Source organism: Larus michahellis, chromosome 3 (assembly GCF_964199755.1).
Source record: "Larus michahellis chromosome 3, bLarMic1.1, whole genome shotgun sequence".
In the NCBI taxonomy this organism is placed as follows: Eukaryota; Metazoa; Chordata; class Aves; order Charadriiformes; family Laridae; genus Larus; species Larus michahellis.
Genome location: NC_133898.1, coordinates 131679983 through 131697805, shown reverse-complemented (window position 1 = coordinate 131697805; position 17823 = coordinate 131679983). Strand labels below are relative to the sequence as shown.

The window sequence follows — 17823 nt, the reverse complement described above, 5'->3', positions numbered from 1 at the left end:
AGCACTTGGTGAAGAGCTGAACGGCCAGAACTTCTCCCTGGGGGCAGACCACCGACAAATCCCTGTAACGGAAACCTCCTGCAAGGAGCATCAACACACATCGCCATAAGATGTGGAAGGACACTCGATGCAAAAACCAACCTTAACCCCAAATTGCAACGGCCTGGGTAGGTCACTGTGCAGGCTAATGACCATCAGAGCAGGATGGTAATCATGGGGCTTTGATCACCTCCGAGCCAAGAGCCCCTCTCTGCTCTGAGGCCAACGACGACAGCATGGCTCGCCATGGGGAGACGGGATGAACCTCCCGAGAACAGCTATGTCCTTCCGAATGTAGGCTTTCCTCTCCCTCCTCTCTTTACAGAGGGAGCCGAGGTACCAAACTCCCAGACAACCCAAGTTAGGTAAGCTGAATCCGGCTCTAAATGGTGAAATGAAGGCAGCATTAAAAATGTAAAAAATACCGCATAAGAAAATGGAAAAAACCATAAAAGCTTAACAGCTGGTGTAAATTATAAATGAAAATTTTTGAAGTGCACCAAATGACGAGACAAGCTCAAACTTTGCGGGAAAAATTTGTGTCTGGCAGGGCTAAAACCACCAAAAAGGAGACTTTGAAATGAACACAAATATCAGAAACAAAACAAAGCCTTTGCGGTGGTGTGTACGGCTTCTTGACCGTCATGGTAAAAGTCTTAATAGGGGAAGAGGAATTAGCGTTTCTGTTCCGCGTTTGACTAATAGTACTTTCCCCTCGTAGTTTCTACCAGCAAACAGTGAAGTCCTTTCCACTAATAATGAGAAAAGGTGTTAAAAAGTATCTACGAGAAATGATATTTTTAGATCAGCAGGCCTGGGTAGCTTGCAGCTGGGATTCTTAAAATAATTACAGGAGGAGTTATCTGGTCCGGTGACGGCAATTTTTAATAGATCTTGGAATACTCAGGACTGGAACACGCTGTGTCGCGCTGATATTCAGAAAGGGCAGTAAGATGACTTAAATAAGCATAAACATCCTACCCTGTCATTAATTTACTCGAAATAACAGAAACGCTGATCCAAGACTCAACTAATAAGTAATAGACGCAGCGTTACAACTTCATGGAAAAGGGGTCTTACCAAATAAATGGGATTTTGCTCGCTGAACGCACTACAAGTTTGGCTTCTAAAGGAACACCACACAGGTAATGTATTTTCGTATCTGCAGTTCCTTCAGAGGCCAAACGTGTAACACACTGTCATTAACCAGTTAGCACGATGCGAAATAAATAAAGCCCTTTACGCGCAGTAAGATGTGGGTCACTGACAGCTTTCAAAGAGCACTCACTGGGGCAGAAAGGCAGAAAAAGGAAAATAGTGCTGAAGAGTGATGAAACTCCCGTAACTCTCGGCATAGCCTTGCCAAGAGTTGGGGAAGAGTTCGATATACAGTTTGCTTTTTCCTAATTTAAAAAATTATATTAAAAATCCGGAGAAGGCAAAGAAAGCAACCATAAAAATTACTGAAGTACAGCACTGCGAGAAGCTCAGAAAAGCTCTACCTGTTTAACTGATTTAAAAAACAAGCTTGAGAAGTGCCTCCACTGAGATGAGTAAGTATCTGCGTAGGAAAAAAACGGGGCGCTAAAGTACTCCTTAATTTAATGGAGGGAGAACCACATGTACCAAAGCCAATGGCTGTAAACTGAAGCTAAATACATTAAAACTGAAAATGAGGCATAAATTTTTAACTGTGCAAGCAAATTTGCATTGGCAGGGAATTTTCCATTTTTGATTTCTTCGGCTCAGGAACAGATGTCTCTGGAAGATGCTTTAACCGAAGAGGAGCCGCCAGGCCCCATAGAAAGCAAAGAAGGGGAAATGCAAAGAACCGTGATGTGCCACACGTGGAACCAAAGCGCCGCAGTAGTCCCGGGTCGTGGGCAGGTCGGGTTGGACGGAGCTCAGGCAGAACAGGGCCGAGGTAACCCCCGAGCAGGTGGCTTAGAGCCTCCAAGGATGGAGAAGGCACAACCTCTCTGGGCGCCCGCCCCACTGCTGGAGCATCCTCATGGGGAAGAGGTTCCTCCTTGTATCCAGTCCTAGCGGCCCTTGTAGTTTGTAAACAATTTTGGGAACCGGAGGAATTAAAAGATGCCAGAGTCATAAATGAGAAGCCTAGTAAGAGCCAGCTCCTAACCCAACCTTCTGCATAACGCAGCCTAGAAGATGTCAGTACAGCTTCTGACAAGCTCGTTATTGAACTGCATGATTCAGCCCAGTGAATGGGTCCTAAAAACATTAGTTTATCGCATGTGAGTCACTTATGGCTCGCTTCCCTGCTCCGCAACCCTCGCTCCTCCCTCCCGTGTCTCCCCAGTTGCAGCATCTGCCGCTCGTGCTCCCTTCCCGGCGCAGCTCCCTCCGCGCTCTCCTCACGGGGGTGTTACTGACGCCGACGTCTTCTGCTGCTCCACACAACGGTCCACGTGTCCGACCGGCCGGGCGGGAGGGACCACACGCCGTTCGGGAGATGAGAGTGCGACGGCCGAGCGGGCAGATGGGTGGACAAAGCTCCGCGGGTCGCTCAGGTTCAGAGCGGGGCATCCGAGAAAGGTAGTCCACCTGGCCTTTGAGGCTTTCCAGGTGGAAGAGCAGAAAGCCAAGCCAGCCAACAGAACAGCCCTTCACCCTAACGAGACGATGGCATTTGCATCAGGTCGTGTTTGGGAGAATTCATCAGGTCTTTGTTCGGGAGAATCCATCTGTGAAGGCTTACGAGCGCTTTGGAAAGAACAGGGGCTCCAGAAAGTCCCACCAGAGCTTGTCACCAGCTTAGAGCAGATGTGCAAACTGATATCGTTCCTCAAACGTGCAAGAAAAATGCTCAGACCATGGTCACCTCAACCACAAAGGACCAAACTGTTTCTGATGCAATGACTTTTTATACTTTCCTAAATCTGTAGTTCAGTTTTGGATGCCCCTTTTCAGAGATACCACGCTTCAACTTACAAAGATCTGGGGTCTGAAGAAATCCAGGTGAATTTAGCAAGGGATTGGCTTCAAATTTTTAGCAGACAGACGTTAACAGGCTGAACAGGGAAAAGAAAATGACAGCGTGCAGAACCACTGACTTAAAAAAAAAAATACTTCCCAAGCAACGTGCTCGTCTGCACAGGGGAACTAAACCAAACAGGCACCTCCGGAGCGTGTGTGATCACAGGCTCTCCTGACCCGGAATGCAAGGCGAACGTGAGGAGCGACTGCACTTTAGATTCACAGACGACGTGAATTCATTATCACCTTCGAGTGCAGACAGTTTCTGTGGAACTCCCAAGTCGTGCCCGTAGCTCACCCACAAGCCCGGCGCTGCTCCTGCCCGTGCCACTGCGGCGGTCCCTCTCCCACTCCTCCCGCTGCCTGCAGCATCTTTGTTGCACCCTGTCTTAGACCAAAAGCTCTTTGGGTCAGGCCAGTGTTTCGCCACTCACTTTCTAGAGAGGCTCTTGTCCGATTTAGAGAATGGAAAGAACACAGGCGCAACAGGCTTTCAGACCACAGTCATCCGCTGTGAGCTCAACTCCAGCAGGACTCTACAACAGACAGTAACGGACCCTCACCAGAAACCCAAACAACATCGACTCTAGATGAGAGCCACCACCATCACACGCTAAAGCCAAAACACCCCCCAGAGGCCGCGGGGACAGTGTCGTGTCCCCTGGTGAAAGGCAGCACCGCGGCTCTGGGGATTCATGGTCTGTACTGCGGGGACTAGAGCTCCCAGTTTATTCTCCAGTTCGAGCTGGAAAAACTGCGTTATTACCCGGAACCGCATGCGGTTGATGATTACCAAATCTATCACTTCTTTAAAGCCTTCCAAATCTTACGGCTCTTGATATTATTTAACCAAAGCAGCAGCACGTGAACCTGAAAATCCTGAAAACCTGAAACCTGAAAACCCGTTACCCATCTGCACCAACGCGCGGAGCCAGCATGGAAATGGCTTTTTGCAAATTCTTTCTGTTCCTCATGACGTATTTACAAGGGTACAGCAGCGAAGCGGGAACCTCAGGGCAGCAGCAGTGAATTCCCGACCCGGGAAGAGCAGGACGCGCGGCGTTTCCGACGGAACAAGCCCTACCTTGAGCAGCTTCATCAGCCCTTCCAGCTGCACCATCAGCTCCCTCCTGCTTTCCTGCAGCGCAGACATCCTCTGCTCCAACTCATCCTTCCTCTGCCTGTGCCGGACACACGAAAGAAAGAGTCAGAAAATAAACTTGGGGCATTTCAAAACCGCTTCAGGAGATTCACCCACGTAACTGCCTCTTTGGTGTTCACCGCTCCCCCCTGCTTCCAACTTCAAAAAAAATACAGAGCAAAGCACAGTACAATGCCCATGAAAGCTAAATATAGCAATCAGGCTTTCCACCTAAAATCCAGAAATCTGCACTCGGTAGTAGGAAGCCCTCGTCTAGAGCACCGCATTTTGAGCACAAAAGCCTGCTTTTTTTTCTTCCTTTTCAGAACTCTCTTAGTGCCAGAGCCAGGTATCCCGCAGAGCTTTCAGAGAAGCAAGAACGAGCTATGGGAGGAAAATAAAAAAGAGGAGAAAGGGCTGCAGGTGTCTGGAAAGGACCCGCCATCACCTGTGTGGATGGAGCCTCGGCACAGCCATTTCTGCCCAGCCGGGTGACGTACAACACCCGACGTGTTCCCCGCGCCAGAACCCAGGTGACAGGAACAGGCGCCGATGAGGTGCCTTCCCTCTCCTCGGCGCCGGACAACCACCCTATTTCTACAGAGGCCTACCTGTCGGATATTTAAGATACGACTGATTGGTTTTGTTTGATATTTAAAAAAATAAAGAAGTGACTAATATAAAGAGAAATTCAAAGATGAATGTCAACACGTCAGACGTCTGGCGTCTTATGTGATCTAAGAAATGCCGGCGCCCACAAATCACAATCCGAGGTAATGATAAACAACCACCAGAACAAGAACAGACTGGGAAGGCTGATTTATGCATCTACACTTATTTTTGTGGACATCATAATGTCTTAATCCAAGGTTAAAGGCACCACATACTATAGACTGAATTTTTAAATGCCTTAGATTCTACCTGTGTTCTCACGTGATATATTATGGATAAATCGTTCTGGGAATTTTAATAACCGACTAGTTTTAGAAACACCAACTGGACGTCAGAATCTGGAACAGAAACCGGCCATTTACTTTGAATAAATCCGTTGGGTCTGGCTTGCTTTTGTGATGGTGACGGTGAATATGGCACAGCACGAGCGCACACACCCTGGCCAGAAAACGGCCAAGACGACGTAATGGGAGGAACGTGTTTCTACACTGGTTCTTAAAACAACAGACGACTACGAAGTATTAACTATCCTGGGTATTTCTTTCAACATCTTTTTTGCATTTTGAAGAATATGGTTATTAAATGCCAAAACATATCACAAAAATACAGCAATCAAGAGATGATTACACCTGCCTGGTCACCTAGAACGTGCTAAACCCCCCCAGAGACACAGCTTTATCTGTCTATACACTCCTTTTGCTCTCTCGAGGTCAGTTCAAAGCCTGTAGCTTTTTGTTCTATAGAATCACAGAATGGTTTGGGTGGGAAGGGACCTTAAAGCCCCCCCAGTGCCACCCCCTGCCCTGGGCAGGGACACCTCCCACCAGCCCAGGTTGCTCCAAGCCCCGGCCAACCTGGCCTTGAACCCCTCCAGGGATGGGGCAGCCACAGCTTCTCTGGGCAACCTGGGCCAGGGGCTCGTGGTTAACAACTACAAATGATGTAAAAATCAAGATATTAAATAAGTATAGCTCTGCACATGTGGCTGTTCATCAAGAACCAACAGCAATGCGTGTGTCTGATTTTGGTTGACGTTATTCAATTTCTGTTTCAATGACCTCCAGTGAAGAAGGAGGAGATACTGTCTGTCAGTGACAAAGGCTGTTAAATATTCTTTGGAGAAAAAGCCAGGACAGCCCATAGCGACAAATGGAGAGATGCGGCCTGAGGCACACACTGGGGGGTAACGGGTCCTCGGCACTTGCAGGAGCATCTCACAGACCTGCAGCCAAATGCCACCCAGCACATTGGTGTCACGGGGCGGGGACACGGTGGTTTCCATGGATTATCTTTCTCATGCTTTCACAGCCTAAATTCTGCACAGCACCTGAGATCATTTGGTAATGTGTGCTTCCATATAGAATCACAGAATTGGCTGGGTTGGAAGGGACCTTTCAGATCATCGAGTCCAACCATCAACCCAACCCTGCCAAGGCCACCACTACCCCATGGCCCTCAGCACCGCGTCTGCCCGGCTTTTCAATCCCTCCAGGGATGGCGACTCCACCACTGCCCCGGGCAGCCTCTTCCAGTGCTTCACAACCCTTTCCAGGAGGAAATTGTTCCCAATATCCATCCTAAACCTCCCCTGGCACAACTTGAGGCCGTTTCCTCTTGTCCCATGGCCTGTTCCTTGGGAGAAGAGCCCGACCCCCCCTGGCTACCCCCTCCTTTCAGGGAGCTGCAGAGAGCGAGAAGGTCTCCCCTCAGCCCCCTCTTCTCCAGGCTGAACACCCCCAGCTCCCTCAGCCGCTCCTCACAAGACTCAGGGCACGTCTCCTCGTTAGCCATGGCGTTCACATCACAGATAACCTGCTAATTGGGAGCTTCCACCGTGACGCTAGGCAGTCAAGGAAATGAATGTGGGTTTGAGTTTATTAACGAGTGATGTTTGGCGGTAAGAAAGCTACCGCGAGTTGTACCTACAGCAGCAGCGAGACGAGCCACCGCGGGCGGTTGCTGAGGCCTGTGCACAGAAGGGATGTGGGGGCCTCAGAGGGAACTTCACCGCAAGCTAAAGGCAGAGCCCGGGATTTGGAAAACCTGTTTTTAGGGCTCTGCAGGAGCGCTGCAGGGAGAAGTTTCCCAGCCCCTGCTATACAGAAGGCCAGGCGGGACAATCGTGATGACCTGACAGGCTTTACATCCTTAATCCAATCTTTTTTTTCTTCCGCCACTCTTCTATCTGCCAGTGGTGTTTACATAGCTGAAGACCAGAAGTGGCTACAATGATCGTTCAGCTTTTTTGTCTCCAGCAAAATACCGGCCGTCTAATTCCTGCTGGTTAGCTCTGTTTTCTTCCCAATAACCCGCATTTTTGGAAAAACGCCTTCAGGAAAGACATCTAGGGACTGAAAACTCCATCACTGCTCTTGAGGTTGTCGCCTCCCGTCAAAACGCGTGTGTTTTATTTATGGTCTGAACGCGGCCAGTTTCCAGCTTAAGCTCTTGGTTCTTCTCTCTTTCTCTGCTGGGTCAAACACGTCCAGCTGCCCCATGAGCTCTTTTTTCTCCACCTCTTCCAGAACCTTCTGCATCCTCTCCAGCTTTTCAAACATTTAAAAAAAATATACATAGCTACGTAAAGCGTAAAGCTAGAAAATCTATGAGCTATTATCATTAGGTAATGGAACGAAAACCATCAGTGAGATACCCAAAGGTACCATAGTGAAGCAGACGCAGTACGAAAAAGTAATGACAGAAGCAGCAATGAAGATTTTGGGACAGGGGGCTGGCTCACACCTTGCAGGCGCTGCCTGCGGTCGCTGTCACTCCGGCACTTTATGGAAAACCTTTGGACACCCCGGGCAGCAGACGCAGCGGTGCCGTTGCGGAAGGGGGCAGGGGAAGGCTGCCCCAGGGCTGACACCCAACGCCGTCTGCGCGGAGCTGCTGCCGCCCGGAGCTCAGGGTTTAGAACCCACTTCGGATCACAGACGGCGTTTCTGAAGGCTGAGCTCCGAACTAACAGGTAACAAAGATGGAATAAAATACAGCCAGAGAACGCCCTTGTGACTACCCAAACTGCGGAACGCTTTATGCTCTAAAAACTGACGATTTTTCCCTGTCACTTCAAAACGCAAACTTCATCATAGAGGCTCTGAAGGTTGTTCTCCAACTCTGGATGGACGCCTGACTGTCTGTAGGTATGAACTTTCGGAGCTTCACCGACGAATCAAACAGCTGACATTCATCGTCAGCTCCACTCCTCTGCACAGCAAAGGGTAAGCAGTTAACGCCACTTCGGCTCGTTTTTCCTATCCGTTTCTTCTTTACAGTTTTCTAAACTATACAAACAGGATTCATTTTAAGAGATATTTTTATTTACTTCTAAAACCACTTAAAAAAAAAAAAGGCAAATTGCAATATGCAGTAAGTCTTCAGAATTTGGCAGTTTAAAATAACACTTTGCATCCCCCAAGACGTGCTGCGATTGCCCTTTCCGCGCCACACACGGGCTGAAGGCCCCGGGCACCGAACGCGCACCAACTTTGGGGATTTCTTTTACCGTAGCAGCCGGAGCTCGGCCAGCAAAGTCGGGTTCTGCTGGGCTTTCTCGGGGGTGGGTTGAGAGGCTTGTTCGTGTTCCAGCCTGAGACGCTGAATTTCTTGCAGTATCTCTCTGTAGGAACGACAGAGGGCAGATTAAAGAGGAAGAAGGTCAGTCCCGGCACTGCTCTTAAATACTGTTCTAGCCCTTCAAGCGCTCTTTTGGCCTAAGTGCAGCAATTTTGTTGGCGTAGGACTGGCACGGACCCAAACCCAATCCTGTGAATTGCTGTCATACACACGGAAAACTTATTACTTAATAAGAAGTATGAAATCACTCGTGTGCCATACGCTGGCAATGCCTCTCCAAAACCTCCCGTGCAGGGTGGGCTCAGAGGCTGCTCTAAGAGGGGAAAAGCTCCATTTTCAGCACGATGGGCATGGCACGTGCTGCCGGAGGGGCTCGGAGGCAGCACCGCCGGCGTCCCCAGCCGTGCCAGCACCGTTATCCTCCCGCCGCCCTGTGCCGGCCTGCCGGAGGCCGGCAGGAGGAGGGAGAAGAGCAGCTCATAGACCTAGAGACAAACGCACGAGGGGAAGGGCATCAGCCAGCTTTGTGTAGCCGGAGGTGAGGGAACGCAGCACCCACGGCCAAGGACTCACTTATTAAAATGGAAATAAAATCCTCCTGGGAGCGAAGATTATAATCTCTAATTCTACCCGCTCCTGCTCTTTTTTAAAACTGCTGAGCAGCTCCCCTTGCACGGTCCCGTACCCGTGCTGATAGAGATCTCCCTTATCTGGGATCTCGAGGAATGATTTCAAGCGCCCGCAAGGTCTCTCGGCAGCGCAGCGAGGGTGCGGGGACGGAGCTGCTCTCCAGGAACTGGTTCTCCTCCAAGCCGACCCGAAGCAGGGTCGCACCCGCTGCGCTGAGGATGCCTTGGCCGGGGCCATGCAGGCAGCGAGCTCAGACACGCTGCCCAGGTGTGGCTGGACCCCAGCGCGGCTACCAGGAGAGCACATCACCGGGCTACAGGGAGGCTCTGTGGGCAACTCTGAGCCTACCGGTGCCGTACGGCACATGGGGTTGGCAGCTGCTCAATGGCTGGGTCTTTGGAGCTGCACCATCGCAGACAGAGAAACATGAACTTGAGATGTGGCTGCTGAGGAAGGGGTAAGTGCCAATGCAATACTGCGATAAAAACAGCGATCTCCTTAACAGTCCCTCTGCAGCAAGAAGATCCATAGAATCACGGAATGGTTTGGGTGGGAAGGGACCTTCAAAGGCCATCGAGTCCCACCCCCTGCCCTGGGCAGGGACACCTCCCACCGGACCAGGTTGCTCCAAGCCCCGGCCAACCTGGCCTTGAACCCCTCCAGGGATGGGGCAGCCACAGCTTCTCTGGGCAACCTGGGCCAGGGGCTCACCCCCCTCACACCAAAGGATTTCTTCCCAATAGCTCATCTCAATCTCCCCTCTTCCAGTGTAAAACCCTTCCCCCTCGTCCCACGGCTCCCCTCCCTGCTCCAGAGTCCCTCCCCAGCTTTCCTGGAGCCCCTTGAGGGACTGGCAGGGGCTGGAAGGTCTCCGCGGAGCCTTCTCTTCTCCAGGCTGAACCCCCCCAGCTCTCTCAGCCTGTCCTCCCAGCAGAGGGGCTCCAGCCCTCCCAGCATCTCCGGGGCCTCCTCTGGCGCCGCTCCAACAGCTCCGTGTCTCTCCTGTGCCGAGGCCCCAGCGCTGGAGGCAGCACTGCAGGGGGGTCTCCCCCGAGCGCAGCAGAGGGGCAGAATCCCCCCCTCGCCCTGCTGCCCACGCTGCTGGGGATGCAGCCCAGGCTGCGGGGGGGTTCTGGGCTGCCAGCGCACGGTGCCGGCTCGTGGCCAGAAGGAGGAAACCATCTCTCCTACAGCCCATCTCCTATTTCTTCCAGCCCTCCCAGCTTCCTCAGACGTTTTTGTTTCCCAGCAAAAGGAAAAATAACCCTCATCCTTTTCAAGCTGAATTTACCCATCCCGGCTTTTCAACCTGCTCGCTCCACTACCTCGCAGCTGATTTATTTTCCTGCTGCGAGAAGTTTGCTGGGGCTGCAGACAGCAACACCCGGCAGCGATGCAGCTCCTGGGGCTCGGCGCCAGTTCAGATGATGGTAAGAAGATCAGTGAAGAAGATCCTCCCTGGGGAACAAGGGCACCGCAGCTGCATCCGCACCCAGCTAACCGGGTAACGAGGCAGCTACACCTCTCAACAAAAGATCTAGGGAAACAATCTGCTTAATATAACACCAAAGGTTAAAAATAACAAAGCACAAGGACTAAAGTTTTTTTCTCTCCTCAAACGTTGTTCCTAAAACAATACTGATCAAAGCTCGCTTTTTACCTGTTTTTGTTTTCCAGCTCCGCTATCAGCTGTCTTTGTTGTTTATTGGCATCAAAGCTGAAACCCAGGTCTGTCGGTGGGCGAGGCTGGTGGGTGAGGAACAGAGAAAAATTAGACAAAATATTCATTACCTGTTACCGCGTACGATACGGTTTGGATCCGGCCCCGTATCTCCTGGATGCCGTGGGGCGATACCCACAGCCCCGGCTGCAGAGCTGTGAAAAGGGCTGTGCCGAGACGGGCGACGGGGGCACACGGAGACGCCGTTCTGCTCCCTGATCTCAGGGTGGGCGGCTGCTGAAAGGCTGACCTGGCTCACCGTCCTCACTAGCCCTCTGCAGAATTTTATTTGCCCCCCCCCCTTTTTTTTTTTTTTTTAAAAGACCTTCAGAAAAAACCACAGTGTACCTGTCTGTTCCTAACGCACCGACAGGCTTCCCTGGGAAAAGACGCAGCTACACCTTTATCATAAAGTCTTTTAGCGAAGCATTGACCCTCCCGTACACCAGCCGGTGAAGAAAAGTTAGAATAACGTATAGCTTATGAACAGGATTGTTCACAGATACCAGATTTAAGCATGGTCACTGCCTCTGGGAAACCTAATTCTTCTGAACCCCTCAAAAGCATCACTTGGAGGGAGACTGCTGAATTTTTTCAGTGTTTTCCCGGCGAGTCCTGAGCTCTGCGGTCCCTGTGTTTGGCACACCTTTCACCAGCAGCCACCACCACTACTGAGAAAAGGACCAGGCAATTAAACAAGAATTTGCAGTCTCTGGGAGAACCTGCCGGCAGCTGGGCTGGATGCTGGAGAAGCCAATTATACGGACCAAAAAGAGAGAGCGAGAAGAATTACAGGGTCTTCTACTGGCTCAGTGCATTTTCCCAGTGGAATCCTGAGACACTGTTTAGGAGATGGAGTACAACCCAAAGCTATCCTTCTGGCCATCAGACACTCAAGTTCTCCACTCGGAGCTGAGGATTTTATCGCGGACAGGTCTCCCTGGCTAAGAAATGCCTGAGGAACAAGACGGTACGTAGGGTCTGCTTCTGACACCAGGCCACCACAGAATCACCGAGTGGCTGAGGCTGGAAGGGCCCTCTGGAGGACATCTGCTCCAGCAGGGCCACCCAGAGCCAGGTGCCCAGGACCTCATCCAAACAACTTGTGAATATCTCCAAGGATGGAGACTCCACAACCTCCCTGGGCACCTGTGCCAGCGCTCGGGCACCCTCACACTGAGAAATGTCTCCTGATGTTCAGAGGGAACCTCCTGTGGTCCAGTTTGTGCCCACTGCCTCTGCTGCTGGCACTGGGCACCACTGGAAGAGCCTGGCTCCGTCCCCTGTGCACCATCCCTGTAGGTGCTTGTAGACGTTGATGAGATCCTCCTGAGCCTGCTCTGCTCCAGCTGAGCTCTCTCAGCCTTGCCTCACGTGTGAGATGCTCCAGTCCCCGGATCCGATTTCCTTATTCTGGGGGTCTCTGGGTCCTGTGCAGAGGGGGTGAGCTCACACTGTTGGCGCAGATGATTAAGGCCACGGTGCCTCTGCCTCCCGCCGTGTCCTTGGGAAATGGGGTGTGAGCACCCCCAGGATGGTGCTCGTGGAGGAGATGCCACAAACACGGCAGCCCTAGGAGAGCAGAGCCATCCCACCCGACACTGGCCGTGCTGTGGGACCAGACGGGGTCCCGACTCTTGGCTCGTCGTGTTGGTGGCAGATCAGAGCTAGGACTCCTTGTTTCGTTCACAAGCGCCGGTGTTTCTCCGGGAGTGCAGACTGGGCAGGACTCTGGCTCCAGGGGAGACTCTGAGGGGCTGATGTGGCAGAACAGCCCAAACGCGGGCCAAGGGAGCCTGGCAGAGTCCCCTCACTGCTGGCGCCTGAAGGATGAGCGCAGATACCAACGTACCGCCCAGCCGGCGCATCTCTGGGGCTTTGTCAACAGTGCTGAACTTCGGCGCTCTGCTTCTGCCTTCTGTTTTCATCTGATCTCAAGATTGCACAGATTTTTACCGCAACATTTTCAGAAGGACCTCAGACTGGGATCCTGGTTTGAGCAGAGACTTTCACAACCATTTTTGGAAACCATCTGGGTAGAAAAACAGAAGCTGGAGAGAAGAGCTTGGTGTCCACCAGCGCTCCTGGAGACAGGCTGGAGAGTGACAGCTCCAGGACGATGGGGACAGACACTGCTAGGGTTTCAGTTTTGTTTCGCTGTGGGTATCTAGAGCCAACACGGACTGGAATTAGGCCTGAAGTGCAGACAGCACTTCTCTTCTCTGGGCAAAACCCACGTGGTGGGAGGGTTTGCACGTGGCAAATGAGCCTTGCTTGAATGACACACCTACAAGCTGGTCTTCCGTGTCCTCCCAGGTGACCCGACAGCCACTGCAGGAGTCTCCTAATGATGTGGAAATGGCCTGTGTGAAAACAGGTTGGCAAGGCAGGTCCCAGGCAAGAAGAAACAAAAAAGCTTGGGAGTTAAAATGAACAGTGTGAAAAATAAAAATAAATAAACCCAGAAACTGAAGTGCAGAAACACTGTTTGTTGCAGCAGGGCCAGAAAAAACCCCTCTTTGCCCAGGCAGTGGGGAGGAGCTGACGGCGCAGGGTGGGCTCTGCTCTCACACCGAGGAACGGGGCTGGTGTGGGCGAGGAGCTGGGATGGACCTGCTGATACAGCCGGCGCAAAACCCCAGCTCACATCTCATCTCACCTCATCGAATCACTGAATGATAGAATGTGTTGGGTTGGAAGGGACCTCCAAAGGCCATCTCGTCCAACCCCCCTGCAGTGAGCAGAGCCATCCACAACTAGCTCAGGTTGCTCAGAGCCTCATCCAGCCTGGCCTTGGATGTCTCCAGGGATGGGGCCTCCACCCCCTCTCTGGGCAACCTGGGCCAGTGTCTCACCACCCTCAGTGTGAAGAACTTCTTCCTAACGTCTGATCTAACCCTGCCCTGCTCTAGTTTAAACCATCGCCCCTCGTCCTATCGCTACGTGCCCTTGCAAACAGCCCCTCCCCATCCTTTCTGTAGGCCCCCTTCAGGGACCGGAAGGGGCTCTAAGGTCTCCCCGGAGCCTTCTCTTCTCCAGGCTGAACAACCCCAACCCTCTCAGCCTGTCTTCACAGGAGAGGTGCTCCAGCCCTTTGATTATCTTTGTGCCCTCCTCTGGCCCCGCTCCAACAGGTCCATGTCCTTCTTGTGCCGAGGGCTCCAGAGCTGGACACAGTACTCCAGGTGGGGTCTCACCAGAGCAGAGCAGAGGGGCAGAATCCCCTCTCTGGATCTGCTGGCCACGATTCTTTTGATGCAGCCCAGGATGCGACTGGCCTTCTGGGCTGCAAGTGCACACTGTTGTCGCATGTCCAGCTTTTCATCCACCAGTACCCCCAAGTCCTTTTCCGCAGGGCTGCTGTCTGTCACATCATGCCCCAGCCTGTATTGATAACGAGGATTGTCCCGACCCAAGTGTAGGATCTCATCTCATCTCATCTCATCTCATCTCGACGTTTGGGGTAGATGCAGCACTGCCACCACTCTTTCCATCTTGGGGTGACCCGGACAGTTTCAGTGTAGATAACACTGACAGAACCTACTGGTCCCCCAGAACAGTGTGTCACAAAGCTGAGGTCCCATGGTCTCTCCCTGCATCCTGGTACAACCAACTACAAGGACAAGTGCAGGTGACGGGTTTCACCCGCAGCCTCAGGAGCTTCCTGAGGCTCTGGGGCTCCATGTGAAGCACATGAACCTTTGTTCTGCTACAAAGTAGGACTGTGCCTATAAAAACACAACCTTGTCCTTAATCCTTTTCTTCCGAAATCCTGTCCAAAGCCTGAATCACCCTCATGACCCAAAGTACTTGAGTCCTCGAGGAGCAAAGATGACACTGCAGAGAACTTAGAGGAGGTACATCCCTCATGCTGCTCGCCTTGAAGCATCACTAGCAAGAGGTCTTTTGGAAACTGTACAGTGGCTATTTTGTACAATTCAATGTTCTCTTATTTGTTCTACTGCTTCCGAGAACCCATTTAATTTTTTATGGTAACTCAGAATCAGAGTTATCGGGGTTGGAAAGGACCTTTTGAGATGGTCTAATCCAAAACCCCTGCTCAAAGCAATGTCAGCTACAGTGGGCTGCTCAGGACATTGTCTAGCTGAGTTTTGAATAGCTCCAAGGATGAAGACTCCACAACCTGCTGGGATGACCTGTCCCAGTGCTTGAGCCCTTACACCGTAAGAAAGCTTCTTCTTCTGTTTCAATGGAAGTGAGCTAGTGCCCATTGCCTCTTGTCCTTTCATAGGACGCCACTGACGAGAGTCTGGCTCCATCATCTTACTTCCCACCATCATATATACAAAAAGACCCCCAAAAATCTTCTCAAGGCTAAACAAGCCCAGAAAAAAAAAATTCAGGCTGCTGATTCTCCACCAACATGTAAACCTTGCAGGTTCTTAAACTTAAAAGGCACCCGATGCTCCCCCTGAGAGACTGCGATGGGGATGCCTGTCCTGGTGAGGCAAAAAGCACCAGGCAGAGGCCCTGGAATTTGATCGCCCGTATTGTTAGATATTCAGTACGGCCCCTGCCTTATTTTTAGCCCAGACTAACAAGCGCTCTCGAGCAATTCTCAGCGCAGTTTGGGATTTACCCAAACTATCTGCAGCAGGTGCTTTGTACGCAGCTGCACTCTTCCGGAGCGCTCAAGATTATAGATGTGGGTGCCAGGAGTTTTTGATGACTGCTACACACAAAGCCTACGTGTCTCCCGTACGCTCAGTTATTGAGATACAGCACTTATCTCTCACCTGATCTACACCGCGATGTGGACTCAGCAGAGGTGTCTAAACTCTTGCATGTCCCAAAGCGTGTCAGAAAGTCACGTCAGACAGCACCGAGCCTGCCAGAAATACCCCAGGGGTACGTGTCTAATTGCTACCGCTTGTCCAGAAAATACCTGACACCAGTTCTGGATATATCTGACCTTGAACGGATGAGAAGAGACAGCTCCTGTGCCCCACTGCCCCCAGAGAGGCATCGGGGGAGGCAGCGGCTCCCTCCGTCCTGCCAGCGGGGCGAGACGCAGTGCTGGTCGGGAGGCAGCGCTGGGATGCTGGTCCGTGCTCTCTGGGTCAGGTTTTATTAAAAAACATCCAACGACGGTCTGATATGAAAAAACATCAACCGCCCAGGACATGGGATTTACAGCCTCGGGGTAAAAACCCAGATCAGAATAGAGAAAACGGACCGAAGACAGCCCAGACAGATGCTTCGAGCAGCCGGGGCACGAGGAAATTCACCAGAGCACTGAGATCTTGGTACGTCAATAAACCTGAGGCAACCTCAGAGCCTTCGTGGTCATCTCTGGGAGCACTAAGTTTCATAAGGGGACACTCCGCATGCTAGAAGAGGCCATCCACACCGCTGATGTTCCAAGCAATGTAAGGAGGAATTAACAGCTACAGACCAGTCGGCTTAACCTCCGTTCGTGGGGAAAAAACCACAGAATAAAGCCACTTGTAAAGACTTTGAAGACAGGCTAATAGTCTACATGGAGTTTTTAAGATCAAATCATGCCAAAGCAAACCACTTTCCTTCCACAGTAAAAAACCAAATCCTGTGTATAGGAGAGAAACTATTAACACAATACACTTTCACCTCAGCAATGCTTTTGACATCCCCTTGTGGGGTTTTACAGCTTTTCTCTTCGATTTAGTACCATTCAGTATTTTCATTAATATCATGGAAGACGGACTAAAGCGTTGGCTTCTTACATCTGCAGAGCGCACAGTGGTGAGCTCCCACTGCTTTACAGGACAAAATAAAATAGAAAATAAAAAATATGCTAAAATATAAAGTTATTTGATGAATTGGAGAAATGGTTTGGAAAAAAATAGGTTGTATTCTAATAAGACAAGTGGAAACTTCTCTTTATTTTTTTCTCTATTTACTCTCTTTTTTTTACATTTTACAGATTTTACACATCTCTATTTACTTTCGAGATGTGAACTGCATCGACACCCAAGGGACGAGACAGCATTTCTGCACAAAGCGGGTTTGCTGCTGAGTCGAGCCCCCAAGCCGGGCGCGAGGCCACGACCCCAGGGCGCTGCAGAGCCCGGGGCGCGTTGGCTGGAGCAGGGTACGTGCTGCAGCGCCTGACTCACCCCTGCTCTCCCACCCCGGTGAATCGCGGCTTCCAGCTACAAAAAAGCTAAAACGCTAAGGGTCAACTGGAGAAAGAGGGTGAAGAAGAACGATCAGGGGTCTGTACATCATGACAATGAGGAAAGACCAAGAGAACGAAGGGGATAAAAGAATGAGAGGAGATAACACAAGAAACTTCAAATATACAATGCTTGTCGCTAAGAGGAAAGTAATACATTAATCTCCGTAACCCCTGAGACAGGAGAATGAGTGGTGGGCTCAAACCAAGCGAGGAAGAATTATGTCGGGATTCAGGGAGAACTTCTTACCGGTAGATTAATTTACATATTGGAACAAATTGCATCGACGGTCTCCAGCTGGAGTGGGCTCCATCCACTGAGGTTTTTAAAAATAATTTGGATAAGCATCTGCCCCAGCGCGGCTCGGGCAGAGCTGAGCTGACCCGCACGGGACAACGCCTGTAGGCAGGTCCCAGCTGGACCATCGTTATCCAGAACCAGGGAAGCCACTAAACCCTCAGGGCAATCCAGCTTGGATAATGCTGCGTGTAGGGTGTTCACATTGATACCGACCTATTAATTGCAAAGAGATAAGGTGCATGATCCAAAAGCGATGGCCAGCTTTAATTTTCATACTGCAGAGAGCAATGTTGGTTGTTCGGCCATTTCCAGCCTCTGGGGATTCCTCACGGGTCACTGTTCCCTTTCAAAGAACGTGAGAGAAAACCCTCCTTTAATCGAGAAGCAAAGCTCGGTAGCGTTCTTCTCTCTATTTACACCTAGTTTGGAAACACGTCATCTTCTGGTTCCATAGCTGAAACCAAGCATTGTTTCCTGCACTACGGCAAATAGCAATGTCTCAGAATGTTTTTCCCCATCATCATCATCATTATCACCATCATCGTCGTCATCACCATCAAAAAACTCCT

The 17823-nt window shown here is 51.1% G+C and overlaps 1 protein-coding gene across 18 annotated transcripts in view; it reads right to left on the bottom strand.

Moving 5' to 3' along the window:
• Positions 1–17823, bottom strand: part of DTNB (dystrobrevin beta) — a 227938-nt gene that overhangs the window by 67019 nt on the left and 143096 nt on the right. For all 18 annotated transcript variants that reach the window (XM_074582278.1, XM_074582279.1, XM_074582274.1 and 15 more), the window contains 3 exons: positions 10719–10804; positions 8358–8471; positions 4121–4217 (listed from right to left, as the gene is read on the bottom strand). In XM_074582278.1, the coding sequence (XP_074438379.1) occupies positions 4121–4217; positions 8358–8471; positions 10719–10804 (297 nt within the window). The remainder of the gene's footprint in view (positions 1–4120; positions 4218–8357; positions 8472–10718; positions 10805–17823) is intronic.